Below are 19,221 nucleotides of genomic sequence, written 5' to 3'. Positions count from 1 at the left end.
CATATTACATGCAGCAGCATTGAAAGTGTGGAAAAAAAGTAGCGGCTTGTAATCCGGAATTTACGGTACAAAGAATATTTTCTTCAAGGCTTAAATAATCATTGTACCATATCATGTGAAATTATGAATGTACTGGGCCAGCGTCAGTTCTGGCAGGGTAAACACAACATGGCTAACGGACCACCCGACAGCGTCAGCGCCCAAAAAGGCTTCATGTATCATCCTGACTTTATTTGTCCTGTCGCAGTTTCGTTCTATGACTTGCAATTGTGTGGTCAGTATCAGTGTCATCCTCTGGTTCCTTGAAAATCACTTTACAATGTGAAATTGCCTGCTTCCAAGTTCCAACATTCCAAAGTAGAGCATCGCCAGCCATGGCTACAGTGAAGTTCAACAGCAGAAGCGCCCCTTTGCATTGAAAGCAAGTGTCGCTCGCTATGTGGTTGTCATCACCACGCATGGAATTATCTGAATACCCGAAGCCGTAACTGTGTTAACTTGCACTTTACACAAGCTATATTCTGTCTAATGCTCCTTGTGCCCCAATTTTCTTGGATTGCCACGTGAAAGTGGCTGTGATTTCTTCTTGCTAATTTGGTCAATCGACCCTCAGCTTGCTTCATTCACCCACCTCCATTTTTTGCATTGGCCTTCCCCCCTTTCTCATGATTCCACACAAATCCCCTTACGACCGTTGCTCCTCCCCTTCACATTGTTGTTTCTGATCTGCATTTGTGTAACCTGCTGATCATGACATAAAGCGGGCCGTTGTTTCCAGGCGCTGAGCACCACCCCTCGTTTCACCAACCAACACTCATAATATAACTGCTGTAAGAAGCTTAGCAGAGAGACGCACAAGTGAATTTTTTCACAATTATTCCCTCTGATTTAGCTCCATCTGATTAATAAGCGTCATTAGGCATTTGAATAATACAAGTTGTCAAACATGCCAGAAAAAAAATTGACGTGGTTTATATTTCACATGGAGTTCACTAACTTCACACCTTTTTCCTGACAGGCATCATTATGGTCGTATTCTAAACGAGTATGAACAGAGGATACGCGAAGACTCCAGTGGAATCAGAGGTCACTCACAAAGTAAGAATTTATTACCCACAAAACCATAAAAAGTCCCTTTCCCTTTTGGGGTGAATTTTTTACTGTAGTATCTTTCTGCCCAAAAATATTTTTACCAGCTACAACCAGGTTAGGAACAATTGATTCCAGAAAGTAACTCAACTAAATTACTAAACTCATTGCCATGGGGGCCGGGCGTATGGACGTATAATCCTAATAGGGATTAATATGCTTGGTTACAAAAACAAATAAATGCAAAATTCAGTCTTATCTGTGTACCTGTTGCCACATGGCTACCCGGGCCAGTGATTTGGGGACCTCTGTGCTAAGATACACAAATGCTGCATTGGAGCGATTGGTGGTTTGCCAATTGTTTGAGTGTACAAAAGCACATGGTTATCAGTGAAATCTTTTCTTTTGCATATATTGCTCTTTTACAAGCTTAGAGTCAGCGTGAAGGATTTGTATCGAGCAATGCGTTAGAACACGTGCTTGAGCAAAAGCCGACTGCCGGCTTCAGAGTATTAGAGATCATGTTAATACGCCGCTCTTAAGACTTTGTTCGCGACCACAGGTCGCATTGGTTTGCATTGTTGCACAACTAACAACTCACCTGCTAGCGCAACATGTATGGGCCCTTTCAATGCTGAGTCAGTGGACATTGAGCTGGCTGAATGTAACTGAATTGATCAACCGCGAAACAAAATGCAGTCAGTGACTGCCACCTTCACACAAGGCGATTGACCCTCACACATATAGCAGTTGTTGTGAATTTTGCCGTTCACATCCTTACTTAGAGTGGTCCCGAACCCCGGTCCGCCGACCGGTACCGGTCCATGGGTCATTTGGTATCAGGCCTGACAGAAAGAATAAAGAACTTATATTACTTCCGTTTTATTTATTTCAGAATCTGAAAGATGTTTTCTTTTGAAAAATTACCAGAGTCTCTGTTACATCCATCTACTCTACATTGTGTCACTCTTGACGCAGGTCAAGGCGCGCTTCTCGGTCACGTGATAGGTTACCGCTAAAATGAAACCCAGGCGATAGCAAAATGAGTAAAAAACGAACATGTTTGGCAAGGGGAAAAGACCCAGCCAGGAGACAGAAAATGGGCCTACGACTTTCAAGAAAAAGAAGGCTACATTTAATGGATAGTATCAAGAGTCCTACTTAAAATACTGATTTATCTCAATGGGGGATTCCCACGCAACAAGCGCACTCTGCATAATATGTGGCAATGGTGAGTCGTATTTTTCATGCACTTTGCATTTGCAGTGTATCTTATTTTCAAGGCATGTTTAAATGTTACTATTGCGACCAGAGTGTTGTGGCCAGATAGAACGTTCTTCGTGTCATGGTTCGTGTTTATTATTATGGTTAGAAAATATCACTGTTTTCATATTATTTTGTTGTATTCATCCGCCACACCTTAAAGGCCAGTTCCTGAAAATATTGTCTGACATTAAACCGGTCCGTGGGTCAAAAAAAAGGTTAGGGACCGCTGACTTAAAGATTGGCATGTTGTGCAAAAAAGTACGGAATTACTGAACGGTTAGGCATGTGTTTTTCAGAAGGCCTAACTATTGAGTTACAATTTTGGTCCATCTAGCAAATCACCAAAAGTCGACTATCCTAATCTAATGTCTCACACATAGAGGCCCAGACAAGGCATTGGGGAAAAAACAATGGAAATTGTGGCCACAATATATCGCAAATATGACGTGCCTGCAAAAAGGTTGTTTGTGGCCACCCACAGCATACCAAATCAGTTCCTTGGAAAGGAACTGTGATATGCAATGTCTGCAAGAGGGTCTGAGTAACGCTCAGTTCTGATGACATTACGTTTGTGGGCTGCATTTTAAGGACTCTTCACATTATAGACCACAGCCTCGGACGCCGGACCCAGCTTTCCTTCTCACTTTCTGAACCTCTTTTTCCCTGCAGGCATTCCTCCTCAACTCAAGCTTCTGTGTGGAGCTGATTTCCTGGAAACCTTCAAGATCCCTGGCCTGTGGCGGGATGACCACATGGAGGAGGTGGTCGGGGGCTTTGGCTTGGTGTGTGTTAGTCGAGGCGGGCTGCAGCCCGAGCAGACGGTGCACGAATCGGACACCCTTTGGCGTTACAGACAAAACATCTTCCAGGTCAGTGACTGGCAAATTGTGAATCGGTAAATGAGCACCCTCTTGTGGCATGGAAAGAATCACTCAATTAAATCTTCAAACTGTGCAGTTTTCATGCTGTGAGCAAGATTTGAATCTCGCCTCACTTCACTCCTCCCTCCCTACCCTGGCGTTCCTGACCAAGGCCACACCCCTCACAAATGCGCACGTGACATGCACTGTATGTAAAATGTGCACTCTATACATGCCGACATGAGTTGCCAAACACAAAATGTTACCGGTTATCTTTCTCAGAATGTACAATCAAAAAATATTAGGTAGGCCCGGCGATGCAGCTGTTCGCATTGGAAATTAATATTACACCTTTGCCCCTTGAGAGCTTTGCAGTTCCTGATTTTTTTTACTTTTGTTGATCACTGGCTGTGAGCAAGATTTGAATCTCGCCTCACTTCACTCCTCCCTCCCTACCCTGGCGTTCCTGACCAAGGCCACACCCCTCACAAATGCGCACGTGACATGCACTGTATGTAAAATGTGCACTCTATACATGCCGACATGAGTTGCCAAACACAAAATGTTACCGGTTATCTTTCTCAGAATGTACAATCAAAAAATATTAGGTAGGCCCGGCGATGCAGCTGTTCGCATTGGAAATTAATATTACACCTTTGCCCCTTGAGAGCTTTGCAGTTCCTGATTTTTTTTTACTTTTGTTGATCACTGGAGTTCCATAATGTGTCTGAGAAAATTATCAGTGTGATGCTGCTGTATGGGTCAGCCGGCAGACTGAGTCTACGTGAGGGTGCATGTGCGTGAAAATGATTGACACACTCTTCCTACTGTCTCTGATAGGCCCGGTTCTGTCGTTCCGTCTTAAGTTATAAAATAATAAAATAATAATAATGAAAATGCAGTTGTAGGCATAAGATTCCACCAGAGAGGGATTATTTTTCAAAAAAATAATTTCACAAAATATTCTACTGTCAGGTCAGATAGTTTTAAGCGAACGCCACCTTAGCATTGCAGCCGGACCTAACCGAGCTGTCATGCACCATGCAGGGTTCGCCCACTGGCTGTCCTGAAATGTGTTCCAGGTGAAAGAATGGGTAAGGAACGAGACCAGCGCAACAGAGGTCCGGCGGGCTCTCCGACGGGGATTGAGCGTCAAATACCTGATCCCAGACTCTGTAATAGAATACATTGAGCAGCACAACCTCTACACCGAGGACAGCGAAAGGAGAAATGAGGGCATGGCTCTGAGGCCGCTCGCCAAACAAGCACAGCAGCCCTTTGAAAGTCTAGATGAATGACACACATCAACACGTCTCCCAAGAGTTCCACGAGCCGATGATGCACCAGCTCTACATACGTACGTATGGAGCGTGTCTGGCCTCACGGTGCTTGGCACTTGAGCCCTTGTGATAGTGTGGTCAGTCATTCTGCCGGTGGGGTAGGGGGCAGCTTTCATGCAGGCCTGGTTGCCAGCAGAGAATCTGGGTGACTGACAAGAGTGAGCTGATCACAAGACATCCTTGAAGTATGAAGTCGATCACAGATCCGTGCTTCTCTTCTCCCAGGGTCACGGGGATTTAATTTACTCTCCTGCAGTGTGGTGGAGATTTGCACAACAATATCATTGATGTTGGACTTGAATGGGATTCGCAGAAAACATTTTCACCAGCCTTTGCTCTACTTCACTTCATGGACATGTCGTGTTCGCTTTGTGGATGAAGTTTTCTGTCGTGGTTCTGTTTAGCCTTTGCCATGTTGCTCTGCCTACTCCTGCTCCTCCCCTTCCTCCTCTGCTCTCCTCTCACTCACCCCTTCACCTTTGCCACATAAGCGTGAATAGGTGGCAGCCTATTGAACCAACTTCTCCCATTGTTCTCTGCTGGAGGATCCTTGCCGTGCCCATTGTCTCGCCACGTTGCTGATTTTCCTCCTGCCATGCGTTGCAGCCTCAAGAGTCACCAAGTGATCTCGTTTATCTTGTTGTCACAAGTATGTCCCTGAAGAAGGTGATTTTCAGTTGCTACTTTATTTTCTCGTGTATATAATAGTTTTGTTTTTGAGTATATTAATTTTGTGTTGCTACTTTGGAAAAAGTAAATTTTTATTTTTGGTGCCTATCTGCTTCTTAGGTCCGGGCCTTTTTATTTGGGTCACTTCTCATAACATTTTCTCCTAAATGTTTTCAATTTCTCATGTGTGCGGTGTCACAAGGTTGGAAGTCAAAAACATGTAGTTTTTATACTGTACTATTTGGCTGGTGCTCTTGATTTTGTTTTCTGGCTGTTGTAATGGCTGCATTTTTTTTCCATCTCCAGATTTATAATCTATGTTTTGTCCCCATAAAAACTACGATGTGACCAGAGATCACACTTTTATAAAATGGAGACAGGCTTCTCATATTTGGTTGAATAATACATGAGGACAAAACCCAAATTGTTTCGAAACTTTTGGAAAAAGTCCCAAATGTGAGCTGATTTGGAGGTCAGTGACCCACCCCGACGAACACAAGCAGTTTCCCTTTGAAGTGCAGCCCTTTCCCGTTTTTTGCAGAATGCACCCTTCATACCAAGCCACATACCGACATTCTCAATTTTTCACTGCTTAATCCTGAAAAATAAATCAGTTTGACATTTCAAATGTAAATATTGATTTTACCTCATTTGAACGTCTTTTACCAGATGTGTCGAACTTGATGGCATTAAATCTGTCATATTTTGGTGCAGATGCCACAAGATACCAGCAAAGGACTACTTTTGTCTAAATGAAGCCCCTCAACTCACTCCAACATGGTTTCTTGGCCTCCAGATGCCAAAGAATGACAGAAATACACAAATTGTTTCTAAATGAAGCTGTTAAACTCATTTCCACATCGTTCTTTGGCACCAAGCTGGTGTCAAGGCAATAGTTTTATTTCTTTCGGCCTGAATTTTAAAAAACGGAATAGAAGAATTCTTCAGCCTAGAACATACAGTAGGTGTCAAACTCAGGTCCTGGAGGGCCGCTGTCCTGCATGTTTTCCAACTCTGCCTGTTGCAACACACCTGATTCAAATGAACAGGTTCAATATCAGGCTTCGGCAGACCTTGCTGATGATCTGATCATTTGAATCAGGTGTGTTGCAACAGGGACACTTGGAAAACATGCAGGACAGCGGCCCTCCAGGACCGGAGTTCGACACCTGTGGCCTAGAAGATTCCCAAGGAGAATCAGGTTTATTGAAGACGACATTGTCTATCGTGTGATTGTGAATTATTGTTTCTCCATATGTGCTCTGTGACTGGCTGGCGACCACTTAAGGGTGCTGGGATAGGCTCCAGCTCACGTGCAACCAAAATGAGGACAAACACTGTCGAAAATGGATGGATGAAAGGATGTTTAGTTGCTTAGTCACTGCGTGTCCGCCAGATCTTCCTGGCAGCTGCTAAACTATTGGAGGTATTTCCTTCTGACTTGTGAAGGCTCATTGGCATCTTTTTTGAAAAGAGCATGTGTTCCTACTCACAAAGAATTTAGCTGCAGTGTGAGATTAGTAAATGAAATGGGTTTTCAACAAAACCAAGGCCTTGACGAGCCTCTTTTGTTTCATTCCTTTTGTCTCTTTTTTTTCAGCTCGGGTGATCGTGCTTGTGGAACTCCTCATTCAGGCTATTTTAATACAGTCGACACATGTTCTGCATCAAGTTGCTGTATCTTCTGTTTTTACTAAAAGTAACTCATTATAAGAATAAATCAGGGCTCAGGGCCAACACGTGGCGTTATATATATATGGACCTGAAGGAAGTTCACTTATCCTAATCCCTCATCGACGTTGTAAGCACACTGCGAAATGAAGCACACACAGGTGCATTGTATATTATGTGGGCCTGTGCAGTTCCAGCCAAGGATAAATCAAAGCGAGGCTTGCGTGATTTTAGCATGAGCTGGGAAATGGGAGGTGAAAAGAAAATCGAAAACCTGGCACGTAATCGGATTAGGGTTTGAGTTTGCTTCAAATGGGAGATTCTGACGGCGGGATTTGCTCTCGAGCACAAGTGGCCCTCCGCTACTACCTCCTCGACCACTCAGAGTAAGGGAACCCCTGGAGAAGCTGCCAAAATGCCGGTGGATCTGAACGGATACTGGAAAATGATTTCCAATGACAACTTTGAGGAGTACCTCAAGGCTCTTGGTGAGTTTGTCAGGAAGAAATCACCTAACCCTGCCAACTGACATGTTGTGGGTCTTTTAATTGGTGCTTTTCCATGATTGGCAGATTGTATTATTTTCTTGCTGCTAATTAAAAATAAAACCACTCACTACATTTTGAAATAATCTCACCAGAAGTAAAAAGTGTAGAATGTCTTGGCTGTGAACAAATAACAATGTATTTTCATCTGGGCACTTTGTTGCAGATGTTAATGTTGCCATCCGGAAAATTGCCACTTTGCTGAAGCCGGACAAGGACATCGTCCATGAAGGGGATCACATCATCATCAAAACCCTCAGTACCTTCAAAAACTACAACATGGATTTCTATGTGGGCAAGGAGTTTGAGGAGGATCTGTCCGGGGTGGATGACAGGAAGTGTATGGTGAGTACCGATGTGACCCAATGTGAAGGTGGTGATTTGAAATGTCAAGGAAGAGTAACAGACATTTCATGAAACGTGTTTATTCTTGTGGTTGCAGAAATCTGTTTCCAATCTTTTGACCCTCCCATGTAGCCAAATAGGGAGGTGTTTCTCATTTAGCCCCTCTAAATGAGAAACACCTCCCTGAGCTTTACCCTCTGATCTCATTGGATTGTGCGGTTGCGTGACAGTGTGAGTGGGTGCAAAAAATATGAGAGGTTGTAATATTTACATACGGTAAAAAACAGTGGCAACCCATACGTTCAGTACCTCGGCCTTGAGGGGGGCGTTGTTCTGACTTCATTTATCTCTAAATACCATCTCTGTCATCTCGTAATTTTAAAAACCACCAATACTATACAAAACCACTGTATAACAGCAGTCGCCTGTGCGGCGTACATCATTTGGAGCAGTTCAGAATTGTTGTAATCTAATAGCATGACAAAAACTAAAATATTAAATAAAATACATCAAACTTACAACAGGTGCCGGTTATTAAATGTGTTCAGATCTACACTAACTTGTTTGGCTTGTCAAACTTACCTTGCTCTGACCAACCAATCAGAGGACAGGAAAATACTGACGTTCTTGTGAGCCAGCTTGCGAATTTGAAATCCACCTGGCTATAGAAACAGCCCCTTTTTGCGTCTACAGTTACATGAGCCAGCACTACTGATTCTGAAGGCTCTGGGCAGACTGAATGTATGTGGCAACACAAATAGGCTGACAGTTGACTGGACAGAGAAAAATCTAACATGCACAACATAGACATGCTGGAAGCAATGAAGCCAAGACAAACAGTATGAAATGAAGAGAAATAGACTGTTAAGAATAAAGAATAAATGCAATTTCTGGAACAAATAGCACAAACCCAATTCCAATGAACTTGATGTTGTGTTAAACATAATATATAAGCTAATACACATGATACAAACTAATACACATTATTGGTTTTGTCAAATAATCATGAACTTAGAATTTGATGGCTGCAACATGTTCCAAAAAAGCTGGGTGGAACCGGTGGGCAAAAAAGACTGAGCAAGTTGAGGAATGCTCATCAAACACCTGTTTGAAACAGGTGAACAGGTGGCTGCCATGATTGGGTAGAAAATGAGCTTCCCTGAATTGCTCAGTCATTCACAAGCAAAAATGTTGCAAGGTTCACCTCTTTGTGAAGAACTGCATGAGAAACTGTTGCTGGACAATGTTCCTCAACGTACAATTGCAAGGAATTGAGGGATTTCAATGAGGGATGTACAGCACTTTGTATGTAGCGATGGCTGTTTGAAAGTGCTCTATAAATACAGTTGAGTTGAGATTTACGGTCTATGGTCCATAATATCATCAAAAAGGCTCGAGAATCTGGAGAATCCACTGCATGTGAGCAGCAAGGCTGAAAAAGCAACATTGAATGCCCGTGACCTTCCATCCCTCAGGCGGCACTGCATCAAAAATGCGTCAAGGATATCAGCACATGGGCTCAGGAACACTTCGGAAAACCAATGTCAGTCGATACTGTTGGCACTACATCCAAATGTGCAAGTTCAAAGTCTACTGTGCAAAGCAAAAGCCATTTCTCAACAACAGCCAGAAACGCCGATGCCGAAAGTCATCCTTTATACCTTGAGAGAGAAACTGTGATTTGGTATCCTGATTACAGATAAATTCTAATCTTAATTAAAGGCTGAGGTCCAGGGTCACATGCATCCGTTATGATCTGATATTATCGTCATGTTGACAGGCAGCGTGTTTACATGGATGTGTTAACGACAGGTACTATTGATGATTGATTTTTCTGTCGGGGTTGATGACAGTCCAGATATACTAACGGAATACATCTCTCATCTTGACCTGTACACTCAGACCACCATTACCTGGGAAGGAGATAAACTGGTGTGTGTGCAGAAAGGGGAGATTGAAGGAAGAGGTTGGACCCACTGGGTGGACGGAGACGAGCTTCATCTGGTAAGGACACATCATCAGCACCCACCGTGAATATCAATCGCACATTTTGGATACTTAAATCCAAGTCAGGAAATGCCTCTCGGCGCATATGCACGCCGCATATATTTTGTCCTGCAATTCCAAGCCAACTTCAGTTGTGGTGTGCTAAAGAGAGTCTTAATTTCCAAGAGTTTCTTTATCAATCCGACGGCACGTTAGCTGACGATGAGACGCCAATCACAATTGGTAAAAATCCGCCATACAGAGAGAGATGAGACAATTATATTTTTAAATGTTTGGATTTTATTCCTCCCACACACTTGAAACAAATTCTTGAAACAAACAGACATAACCATATTAAAAAACACGACTATTTTATCAAGAACACGAATTGGGGGAATGAACAGGTCTCCAACTAAGACAAACATGCTTGCTTCAAGCTATTTGTCACCCTCCGTAATTGTAAAACGGACACATAGCCTACTGCATTTTCCTGACTTTAATCACATTTTATTCATAGGTTGGCTGGTCCAATGACATACTCAGGTCTGACTTATAAGTATTTATATTAGAGTTCAGACTCAAACTCAAAATCCCCACTTTATTCTTGTTGACGGCAGCCAACGAGTTCTTGTAGGATTTGATAGTTTGGCTTCTAACTTCATACTTTTTTTTTCTTTTGAGTTTAAAATGGCTTACCGTAACCAGAATCCTGTGTCGCATTGTGGCCAAATGTAGAAAACATGGTCGGTTATTGCACCTTTGGTGCTGTAAATAGTAAATGCTTGATGTGGCAGATGTCGCATGCTAAACTAGCAAGCTAGCTGGTGAAACGGTCCCTTCTTTTGTTCTGTGAGAGTCAGCAGCAAAGTAACGACATACAGCACGTCACATTGGTTGCAGTGACTGGTTCTTCTTTTTCTTCTTCTTCTTCTACATCCTTTTGGCGGTTGGCAAATACTTGTGGTATATCTTCTTTAGAGTTGCCTTTATATTGTAAAAACCCATAATAGGAATATACAGTAGCTAAAAGATCTGCAACATGCTTATATGTTTGTGTGAGGATGCTCAGATCACAGATACTATCACTCCATCTATTTATTTTCTAAAGTGCTTATTGCACATTCGGGTCACGCTCATATGTGTACATATAGACAAGTTAGTGATGAATGAACCTCCCATGTTTTTGAAATGTGGCCATAGTCCGAGAAAATTCTGAGGAAATCTGGAACTGTGATTCAAACACAGAACCTCAAATTTGAGCAACACACATGCTAACCACTCTTTCACTGTGCTGCCCCACAATAACATGTTCTTTTCTTGATTTTGCAGTTGTAATTTGTTACAAACACTTCACTGAGTCCCCTTTCAAATCTTATCTCATGCCCCATTGTAGTCTCTAATAAAAGCATTACCATGTGAAAAGAAGTCTGTGAAGTCATGACCAATCTCACAAGGTCAGCAAAATGAGGATTCCTTCTGTGTTAAGGCTGAAGCCAAAAGTAATCAGCTGCATTATTTAATTTCAGTGACGGCCCAAAGTTTTGCTTTCAGGTAGCAGCCATCAGGGCATCAGAGGAGAGACTGATGGAGCTTTTGATTTTCAAGCAGCAGTGATTCCTGGTGGGAGGAAACTGTTGCAAGGCACAAGAAAATGGTCCTGCTTTGCACGGAATGGATTTGGGGGAGTGCATTAAGAGAATCACATTCGGCCACCATTTTAATGGCAAATGGAATTTTCCCCCTCTTCCTCCCACATTTCAAAGATGCGTGAGTTAGGTTCATTGAAGACTCTAAATGCAGCGGTGTCTTGGGATACGAGTGACTCAATGTACGAGATATGAGCTGTCGTGTTGTTCGGACGGCATGTTGCTTTAGCTTGGGAACACTTAGGATACAAAACAAAACAATACAAAAAGATGGATTTAAGATGTTTTTGACAGTCCCGATTGAAGGTGATTGCCAAACTAAACACAAAACAAAGAGAATTAAAATGTGTTTTTTTTCCAACAACCGCATAGCTTTACTTTAGATACATTTGTTTACGTAAGCATACACTTTTACGTTAAAGAGACACCACACAAACACTTTCTAATTTTTGGTGACACTTTACAGTGGTTATTCAGACCTTTTTAATCCTTTCTTAAGTTATGTAGTTTGACCCAATACTGTGAATGTGATTGCAGCACATGCACAATTTTTACATGGCAATCTTGCTGAACGTTGCTCTCTCTTCAACTTGTGTTTAATTTCTTTCTAGGAGCTGAGAGCTGGAGGAGTTGTCTCCAAGCAGGTCTTCAAGAAGTCCTAAAGGGGCTCATAGGCCCAATGAGATGGTACCCCCTCCAACCGTCCCCCACCCCAGCTGACATAGCATCCAACATCCCAGTTAGTCCATTTTCATGCACTCATCCACAATATAATTTTCCGCCAGGATAGTAAGTCACCAATATATCATCGACGTTTACCTTGCTCTGTCAAACACCGCTGGAAAAAACAACCTAGCATGCATCCGGTGTAACATCCCCAACCGCTCTGTATGCATAAAAGCATAGATGACGTTAAGAGTAGCTGATCAGACAGGTGGACCGCACTGATGGATCTAGATGCACCCAAGCTGAGTGTAGTTGAAGGATGAAAGTGTCTTTAGTCAGAATATCATGTAAATAAATTATATCCCTCACAATTCTTTGCTGTCACTGATAGGAAAATAAATCACTAAAATGAAATCCAACACTGCCTTGTCATCTCCCCTTTCTTGAGTGGTTTTCTTTAAAGGATAAATTCTGTTTAAATATTTTGAGACAGAAGATTTTGAAGAATATATTTACCTGTCTCAGGGTGTGGTCCCACTGGCTTTTAAAGCGGTGTTTGTTTCATTCTTTGGAAACATACAGTGACTTGACTGTTATCATCAGAATATATCCATCCATCCATCCATTATCTGAGCCAGTTCTCCTCACGAGGGTCACAGGCGTGCTGGAGCCTATCCCCGGTGTCTTGGGACAGTAGGTGGGGTACATCCTCAACTGGTTGCCAACTAATCACACAGAGAAACAAACATTCGTGCTCACGATCCCACCTGGGGACAATTTAGAGCGTTCAATCAACCTATAATGCAGGTTTTTGGAATGTTGGAAGAAACACATGCAGGTACAGAATGAATAAATGTACATCCATCCATCCATCCATCCATTTTCTGATCCGCTTTAAGGGTCGCGGGGCATGCTGGAGCTTATTCCAGATGTCTTCGGGCAGTAGGCGGTTGCCAGCCAATCACAGGGTACACAGAGACGAACAACCATCCCCACTCAGATTCACACCTAGGGACAATTCAGAGTGTTCAATCAGCCTACCATGCATGTTTATTTTTTTTCGGGGAATGTGGGAGGAAACCAGAATACCCGGAGGAAACCCACACAACCCAATACAAGGCACGGGGGGAACACAGCCAGGATCGAACACACGACCTCTGCTCTGTGAGGTTGATGCGCTAACCACTCGACCACCGGGCTGCCATCTATCGACATATATATATATTAGAGCAGTCAAACGATTAAAATATTTAATCTAATTAAAAATGCTAGGTCATAATTAACTCAAATTCACTAAAAATTCATCGTGATTACGCACGCATTTTTTATCGTTTCTGAATTTCTTTTATATTTTTTTGTCCTATTTTTCCCCATTTGAATGCTCTCATCAACATGGAATCATGAATCATTTTTCTATGTGCAAAATGCAAATATTTATTGAAATAACAATTTCGATTTTCAATTTTACATGAACATTTTTCACTTGGAGCAGTTATTCCTACATAATCTTGAATACTCTGAGATGGCCACAATAGCACTGTTGCTATATCCGACATGCTACCTGTGTGAGGAGGGGGTTTTCTGCAGCAACGGCGACGAAAACAAAATTACGAAGTAGACTGGACATAAACCACACACTTGAGGTGTCATTGTTTCCTATTACCCCGAGATGGGCCGTCTGGTTGCAGAAAATCAAGCTCGGTGCTGTGGTGAGTCGTCATTTTCATGCACTTTGAATTTGCGTTGTATCGTATTTTGAAGGCATTAAACATTGCCATAGCGATTGGAGTGTTGCGGCCAGATTAGACGCTCCTTGTGTTTATTATTATATTTCGAAAACACCACAGTTTTCATGCAGCTCATACCATATTATTTTGTTGTATTATTTCCGCCACACCTTAAATGCCGGTCCCTGAAAATATTGTCTGACATAAACCGGTCCGTGGGGCAAAAAAGGTTGGGGACCCCTGATCTAAAGGCTAATCGCGATTAAAAATATTATGAAACAGCCTTAGTTTTTCTATAATTTACTAGTTGTAGACATTATGAATACCTTTATGAATAAAACATTTGTCACAAGGTGTAGTAATACGAATGTGAACTGTCGATAGGCCTCACAATGATGTGTGGTGATTCTTTGGTCAAATTGATTGTAGATTACACAGTGCATCGTCTTGGGGTTGCAAAGAGGATGTCAAGCCATATCAATACTATAAGTCTACATATAGTAATAAGGTCATTTTTTTTAAAAGATTCATCACATGATTTTAATCATTCAGGTCCGATTACATGCTTTTGTATTCATGAAGGGGGTGAGTGGCCATTGATATTATGTTTCTGGTTTATTTATAGAGCAACGTAACATCTGCTGTAACGTCTGCCGCGTTAATTGTGTTGTCTCTCGTGATATTTAAAATAAAGGAGACGAGGCGTGTTGGATAGAACTCGTGGGACTCTTTTACTTCCGAACTTGTACTCTGCAACCTAACTACTGTGGCATGCTGGGAAATGAAGTTCTTATGTTATTCTACTCATAACACCACATCTTCCCCCCTTTAAAGAAATAATATTATCACATAAGGAAATTATATTTACCCTTCAAAACAAGGTGATGTTACAGTTTGTTTTGTTTTTTTTTTGTTTGTTTTTTCACAACAATATCCTTATCATAGAACTGCAAGCATAAAGACAAACTTTTTTTTTTTTTTTTTAAAACAACTTTCAATTAGCCTTTTTGGAGGCTGAACATGTCTCTTAGGTCTTGACATCCTTTCAACAGCTGGTGACGTTGACACTGCTGTCATATCATGGTCAGCTTGAACAGGCCCTGTGTCAGTCGACTCCCCCGAACCAACTGTGTCTTGTGGAAGAGTGTCTTGAACCGCAGGACCCTCCACTGATGACTGTAGTTGTAGATCCGTGCGATTCCTCCTCAGAGTTAGGCCATTTCCCACCAGGACCTTGTAAGAGCGTGGAGCAACTTCCTCTTCCACCTGTCCCTTCTGTTTCCATGTCCCTGTAGGAATGTCCCTGAGGCGCACAACGTCTCCAGGCTTCAGCACAGGTAAGTGTTTTGCTGAACGATCATGCAGTCTTTTCTGTTTTGCCTTTTGCTCCTCCTTTGACTTTTGGACTCTGCATGCGCTCTTGGGTGTCAGCAGGTCTTCTGACACTGGTAGGTTGGAACGAATGCGGCGACCCATCAGCATTTGAGCTGGTGACAGCCCATTTTGTAGAGGTGCACTCCGGTATATCAGCAGATTCTTTTGAAAGTTATCTCTGTCTTGTGATTTTTTCATCATAGTTTTAATCGTTTTTACAGAGGACTCCGCCAAGCCGTTGGACCTTGGATACATGGGGCTTGACGTGGAGTGATGGAAACCCCATTCTTTGGCAAAGTGAGCAAACTCGTGGCTGGTAAACTGAGGTCCATTGTCTGAAAACAGTTCACATGGGACACCATGTCTGGCGAACACTGCCTTCAGATAGCTGATGATTGCCTTGCTTGATGTTGACTGCAGAGCACCAACTTCCGGATAGTTGGAAAAGTAATCGGTGACTACTATGTAGCTCTTTCCATCAAGGTCAAACAGATCAGTTCCTACCTTGTGGTAAGGTCTGTGGGGTACTGGATGGTTCATCAGCGGCTCTGCTTGTTGTTTTGGCCTGTAGATGCGACACAGTTCACATGCTGCTGTTGTCTGGCTAATATCTTGGTTGATTCTTGGCCAATACATCACTTCTCTCGCCCTACGTTTACACTTGACTTCTCCGAGGTGACCTTCATGTATCTTCTGGAGCATTTGTTTGCGTAGTGAGGATGGAATTACAAATTTGCTTCCTTTCAGTACAAGGTCATCCACCACCGTAAGCTCTGCTCTGCAATTCCAATAATCTTGTATTTTCTCAGGACAATTCTTTTTGTTGTCCGGCCACCCTTTTAGTATCGTGCTCTTGAGTTCTTTCATGGTGTTATCTGCGATTGTCTCTTTCCGTATTTGTTCTGTTCTGTCCGCAGTCACAGGCAAGGATGACACGACCATGTCCACATATGCCTGTATTTTTGTGCTTTTCTCACTGTCTGCATGTTCTTCTTTGTCTATTGCTCGAGACAAGGTGTCGGCGGCGTACATGTATTTACCTGGTGTGTATATCATGTGCACGTCGTACTTTTGTAGCCTGATTAGCATACGCTGTATGCGTACCGGACAGTCATTCAAGGGTTTGTTCATGATGGACACTAAGGGTTTATGATCAGTTTCCACTTCAAACCTCTGACCGTAGACATACTGATGGAAACGCTCACATGCATACAAACTCGCCAACAGCTCTTTCTCAATCTGAGCGTACCTGGACTCGGCGCTTGTCAAGGCTCTCGATGCATACGCGACAGGTGACCACTGCTCGTCATGTTGCTGCAGCAGCACTGCTCCCAGACCAAACTGTGATGCATCTGCCGAAATCCTGGTGCTCTTCTCCGGGTCATAGAACTTTAACACGGGCTCTCTTGTTAGAATCTCTTTCAGTTTTAGAAAGCATTGTTCATGCTCATGGGACCACATCCACTCGTTCTTTTGTTCGAGAAGACTCCTGAGAGGTGCTGACTGTGTGGACAGTTGAGGGACAAACTTGGCGAGATATGTCACCATTCCGAGGAACCGTCTCACCTCATCTTTGTTGGTTGGTCTGTCCATGTTGTTGATTGCCGAAGTTTTTCTCGGGTCTGGCTTCACTCCCTCTTCGCTCACATCTCCCACGAAGGTCAGTGATTTCACTGCAAACTCACATTTTTCTTTGTTAAGTTTCAGGTTCACCTCCCTCGTCTTGTCTAGCACTTGTCTCAGTCTTTCGTCGTGTTCTTTTCGAGTTGAGCCCCATACGATGATGTCATCCATCATGGTCTCTACTCCAGGTATGTGCTCAAAAATCATGTGAATAGTCTTATGATAGACTTCTGGTGCTGACAAGATACCATACGGCAACCGGAGAAACCTGTATCTCCCATCTGGGGTGTTGAACGTGCACAGTCGGGAACTCTCCTCATCTAGCTTCAATTGCCAGAAGCCAGACGAAGCATCTAATTTACTGAACCATTTAGCTCCAGCAAATTGTGCCATGATTTCTTCTCTGGTTGGTAACTTGAAATGTTCTCTCATGATTGCTTTGTTTAGGTCCCTTGGATCCAGGCATGGTCTCAGCGCACCTGATTTCTTTTGTACAACAACCAGTGAGCTGACCCATTCAGTTGGTTCATCAATTTTCTTGATGACTCCGAGTTCTTCCATGCGCTCTAATTCATCTTTCAGCTTTTTTCGCATCGCAAACGGAACTTTCCTACAAGGGTGTACAACAGGTGTCACATTTTGATCAAGACGTATTTTATGTAGTCCAGGAAGACATCCAAGTCCTTCAAAACAGTCCTTATACTCTTCCATGAGTACATCCTGAGCATTTTCCGCTTCTGAAGATGTCACAACAAACACTCTTTTGACCAGATTGAGCTTTGTGCATGCACTGAGTCCCAGGATTGGTTGTACACTCATATCCACAATCAGTAGCTGTGCTCTAATCTGCCGATCTTTGTGTTTGAAAGTTGCAATGCATCCACCTCGAACAGGAACACGTTCTCCAGTGTATCCACTCACTCTAGTTTTTACAGGACGAATTTTGCTCTTTGTCTTCAGTGTTTTGTAGTCTTCCATTGATATTAGGTTTGTGTGTGCACCTGTATCCAACTTGAACAGTATAATTGTGTCATTCACTGTTATTGGCACGATCCATTCTTCCTTTTCTGCTGTACAAGCTTGTACCACATCCACGATAAACTCCTCGTTATCGTCATCTTCTTCAACTGTGTGAACTTTCTGTTTTGATGTGGCTCTGCAACATTTTGCATAATGGTTATTTTTTCCACAGTTGTTACAGGATTTTCCAAATGCTGGACAAGACTTTGGCTTGTGGCTGCCTCCACATCTACCACATGTAAATTCTGTAGTTTTTTCCTTTTGGTCTTTTTGTTTGGAAAATGTATTTTTCTTCCGTTGTGCTTTATTTATCGCATGCACTGTTGTTTCTCCTCTTCGCAGCTCTTTAGCTTGTGCTTTAGTGGTCTCTGCTGCTCTGCACATACTGACACACTCATCCAATGTAAGTTCAGTTTCTCTAAGCAGTCTTTCTCTCAGTGCATTATCCGCTGTTCCACAAACAATCCTGTCTCGCACTAATGAGTCTCTCAGAGTGTCAAATTCACATGTTTTGCTCAGCGTGTGTAGCTCTGCCAAGTATTGATCAAAAGGTACTCCTTGCTGCTGGTCATGCGTGAAAAACTTGTACCTTTCAAAGGTCACATTTTGTTTGGGCACAAAGTACTCTTCAAACTTCTTCATCAGTTCTGCCAAAGTCAAATTAGCTTCATCCAAACGAAAACTGTTGTAGATGTCCAAAGCATCTTCTCCAATGACATGCAAAAGAATGTGAGCCTTCAGTTTTTCATCATCACCTCCTGCTCCACTTGCTGCTATGTATATAGTAAATCTTTGCTTGAAACGCTTCCAGTTATCAGCAATCAGCGTGTTATCCATTTTCTTCGCTTTGAAATGATCCATAGCTGTCTGTCTGAGATGAGGGGGCGGAGTACTCATGTCAGCTGTGTGCTTGGCCATTCAGTGGTATTTCAAACCCGACGTGCTATGATGATAGCTCAGTTTAGACTGCAAAACATACAGGTAACTTTGGTCTTGTCAGTGGAATAATCTGGCAACTTTTTAAAAGTAAACTTTCCATTCATAAACTCTAAAAGTATCCGTTTTCGGTGTCTCGTGCTGCCGTGGCTGGCAAAACAAACGTGCGTGGACATGTGCAGCGCGCTTGTTGTTTCTGGTTTATTTATAGAGCAACGTAACATCTGCTGTAACGTCTGCCGCGTTAATTGTGTTGTCTCTCGTGATATTTAAAATAAAGGAGACGAGGCGTGTTGGATAGAACTCATGGGACTCTTTTACTTCCGAACTTGTACTCTGCAACCTAACTACTGTGGCATGCTGGGAAATGAAGTTCTTATGTTATTCTACTCATAACACCACATTAATCTCGCGCGAAAACATTTTATTCCGTTAAAATTCATTTAAATTAATGCCAA

At 42.6% G+C, this 19,221-nt stretch overlaps 3 protein-coding genes across 5 annotated transcripts in view; 2 read left to right on the top strand and 1 right to left on the bottom strand.

Moving 5' to 3' along the window:
* nmnat3 (nicotinamide nucleotide adenylyltransferase 3) overlaps positions 1-4,866 on the top strand; it is a 19,321-nt gene extending 14,455 nt beyond the window's left edge. For all 3 annotated transcript variants that reach the window (XM_019888886.1, XM_019888885.1, XM_019888884.1), the window contains exons 4-6: positions 1,019-1,098; positions 3,025-3,224; positions 4,298-4,866. In XM_019888886.1, coding sequence (XP_019744445.1) covers positions 1,019-1,098; positions 3,025-3,224; positions 4,298-4,513 — 496 coding nt within the window. In that variant the 3' untranslated portion in view covers positions 4,514-4,866. The remainder of the gene's footprint in view (positions 1-1,018; positions 1,099-3,024; positions 3,225-4,297) is intronic.
* A 1,964-nt stretch (positions 4,867-6,830) lies between these two features.
* On the top strand, positions 6,831-12,502 carry rbp1.1 (retinol binding protein 1, cellular, tandem duplicate 1). The gene is made up of 4 exons (XM_019888887.1): positions 6,831-7,383; positions 7,607-7,785; positions 9,688-9,789; positions 12,029-12,502. Exons 1-4 carry the CDS (start codon positions 7,311-7,313, stop codon positions 12,077-12,079), a joined length of 405 nt encoding a protein of 134 aa, XP_019744446.1. The 5' UTR covers positions 6,831-7,310; the 3' UTR covers positions 12,080-12,502.
* Positions 12,503-14,561: 2,059 nt separating this feature from the next.
* On the bottom strand, positions 14,562-18,092 carry LOC109527163 (uncharacterized protein K02A2.6-like). Its single transcript, XM_019888906.1, has one exon. The coding sequence runs from the start codon at positions 17,783-17,785 to the stop codon at positions 14,750-14,752; it is 3,036 nt and encodes a 1,011-aa protein (XP_019744465.1). The 5' UTR covers positions 17,786-18,092; the 3' UTR covers positions 14,562-14,749.
* Positions 18,093-19,221: the final 1,129 nt, after the last annotated feature.

This window comes from Hippocampus comes, unplaced genomic scaffold, assembly GCF_001891065.2.
Source record: "Hippocampus comes isolate QL1 unplaced genomic scaffold, H_comes_QL1_v1.1 scaffold228, whole genome shotgun sequence".
In the NCBI taxonomy this organism is placed as follows: domain Eukaryota; kingdom Metazoa; phylum Chordata; class Actinopteri; order Syngnathiformes; family Syngnathidae; genus Hippocampus; species Hippocampus comes.
Note: the sequence above shows the minus strand (reverse complement) of the source record. Positions and strands in the feature narration are given on the sequence as shown.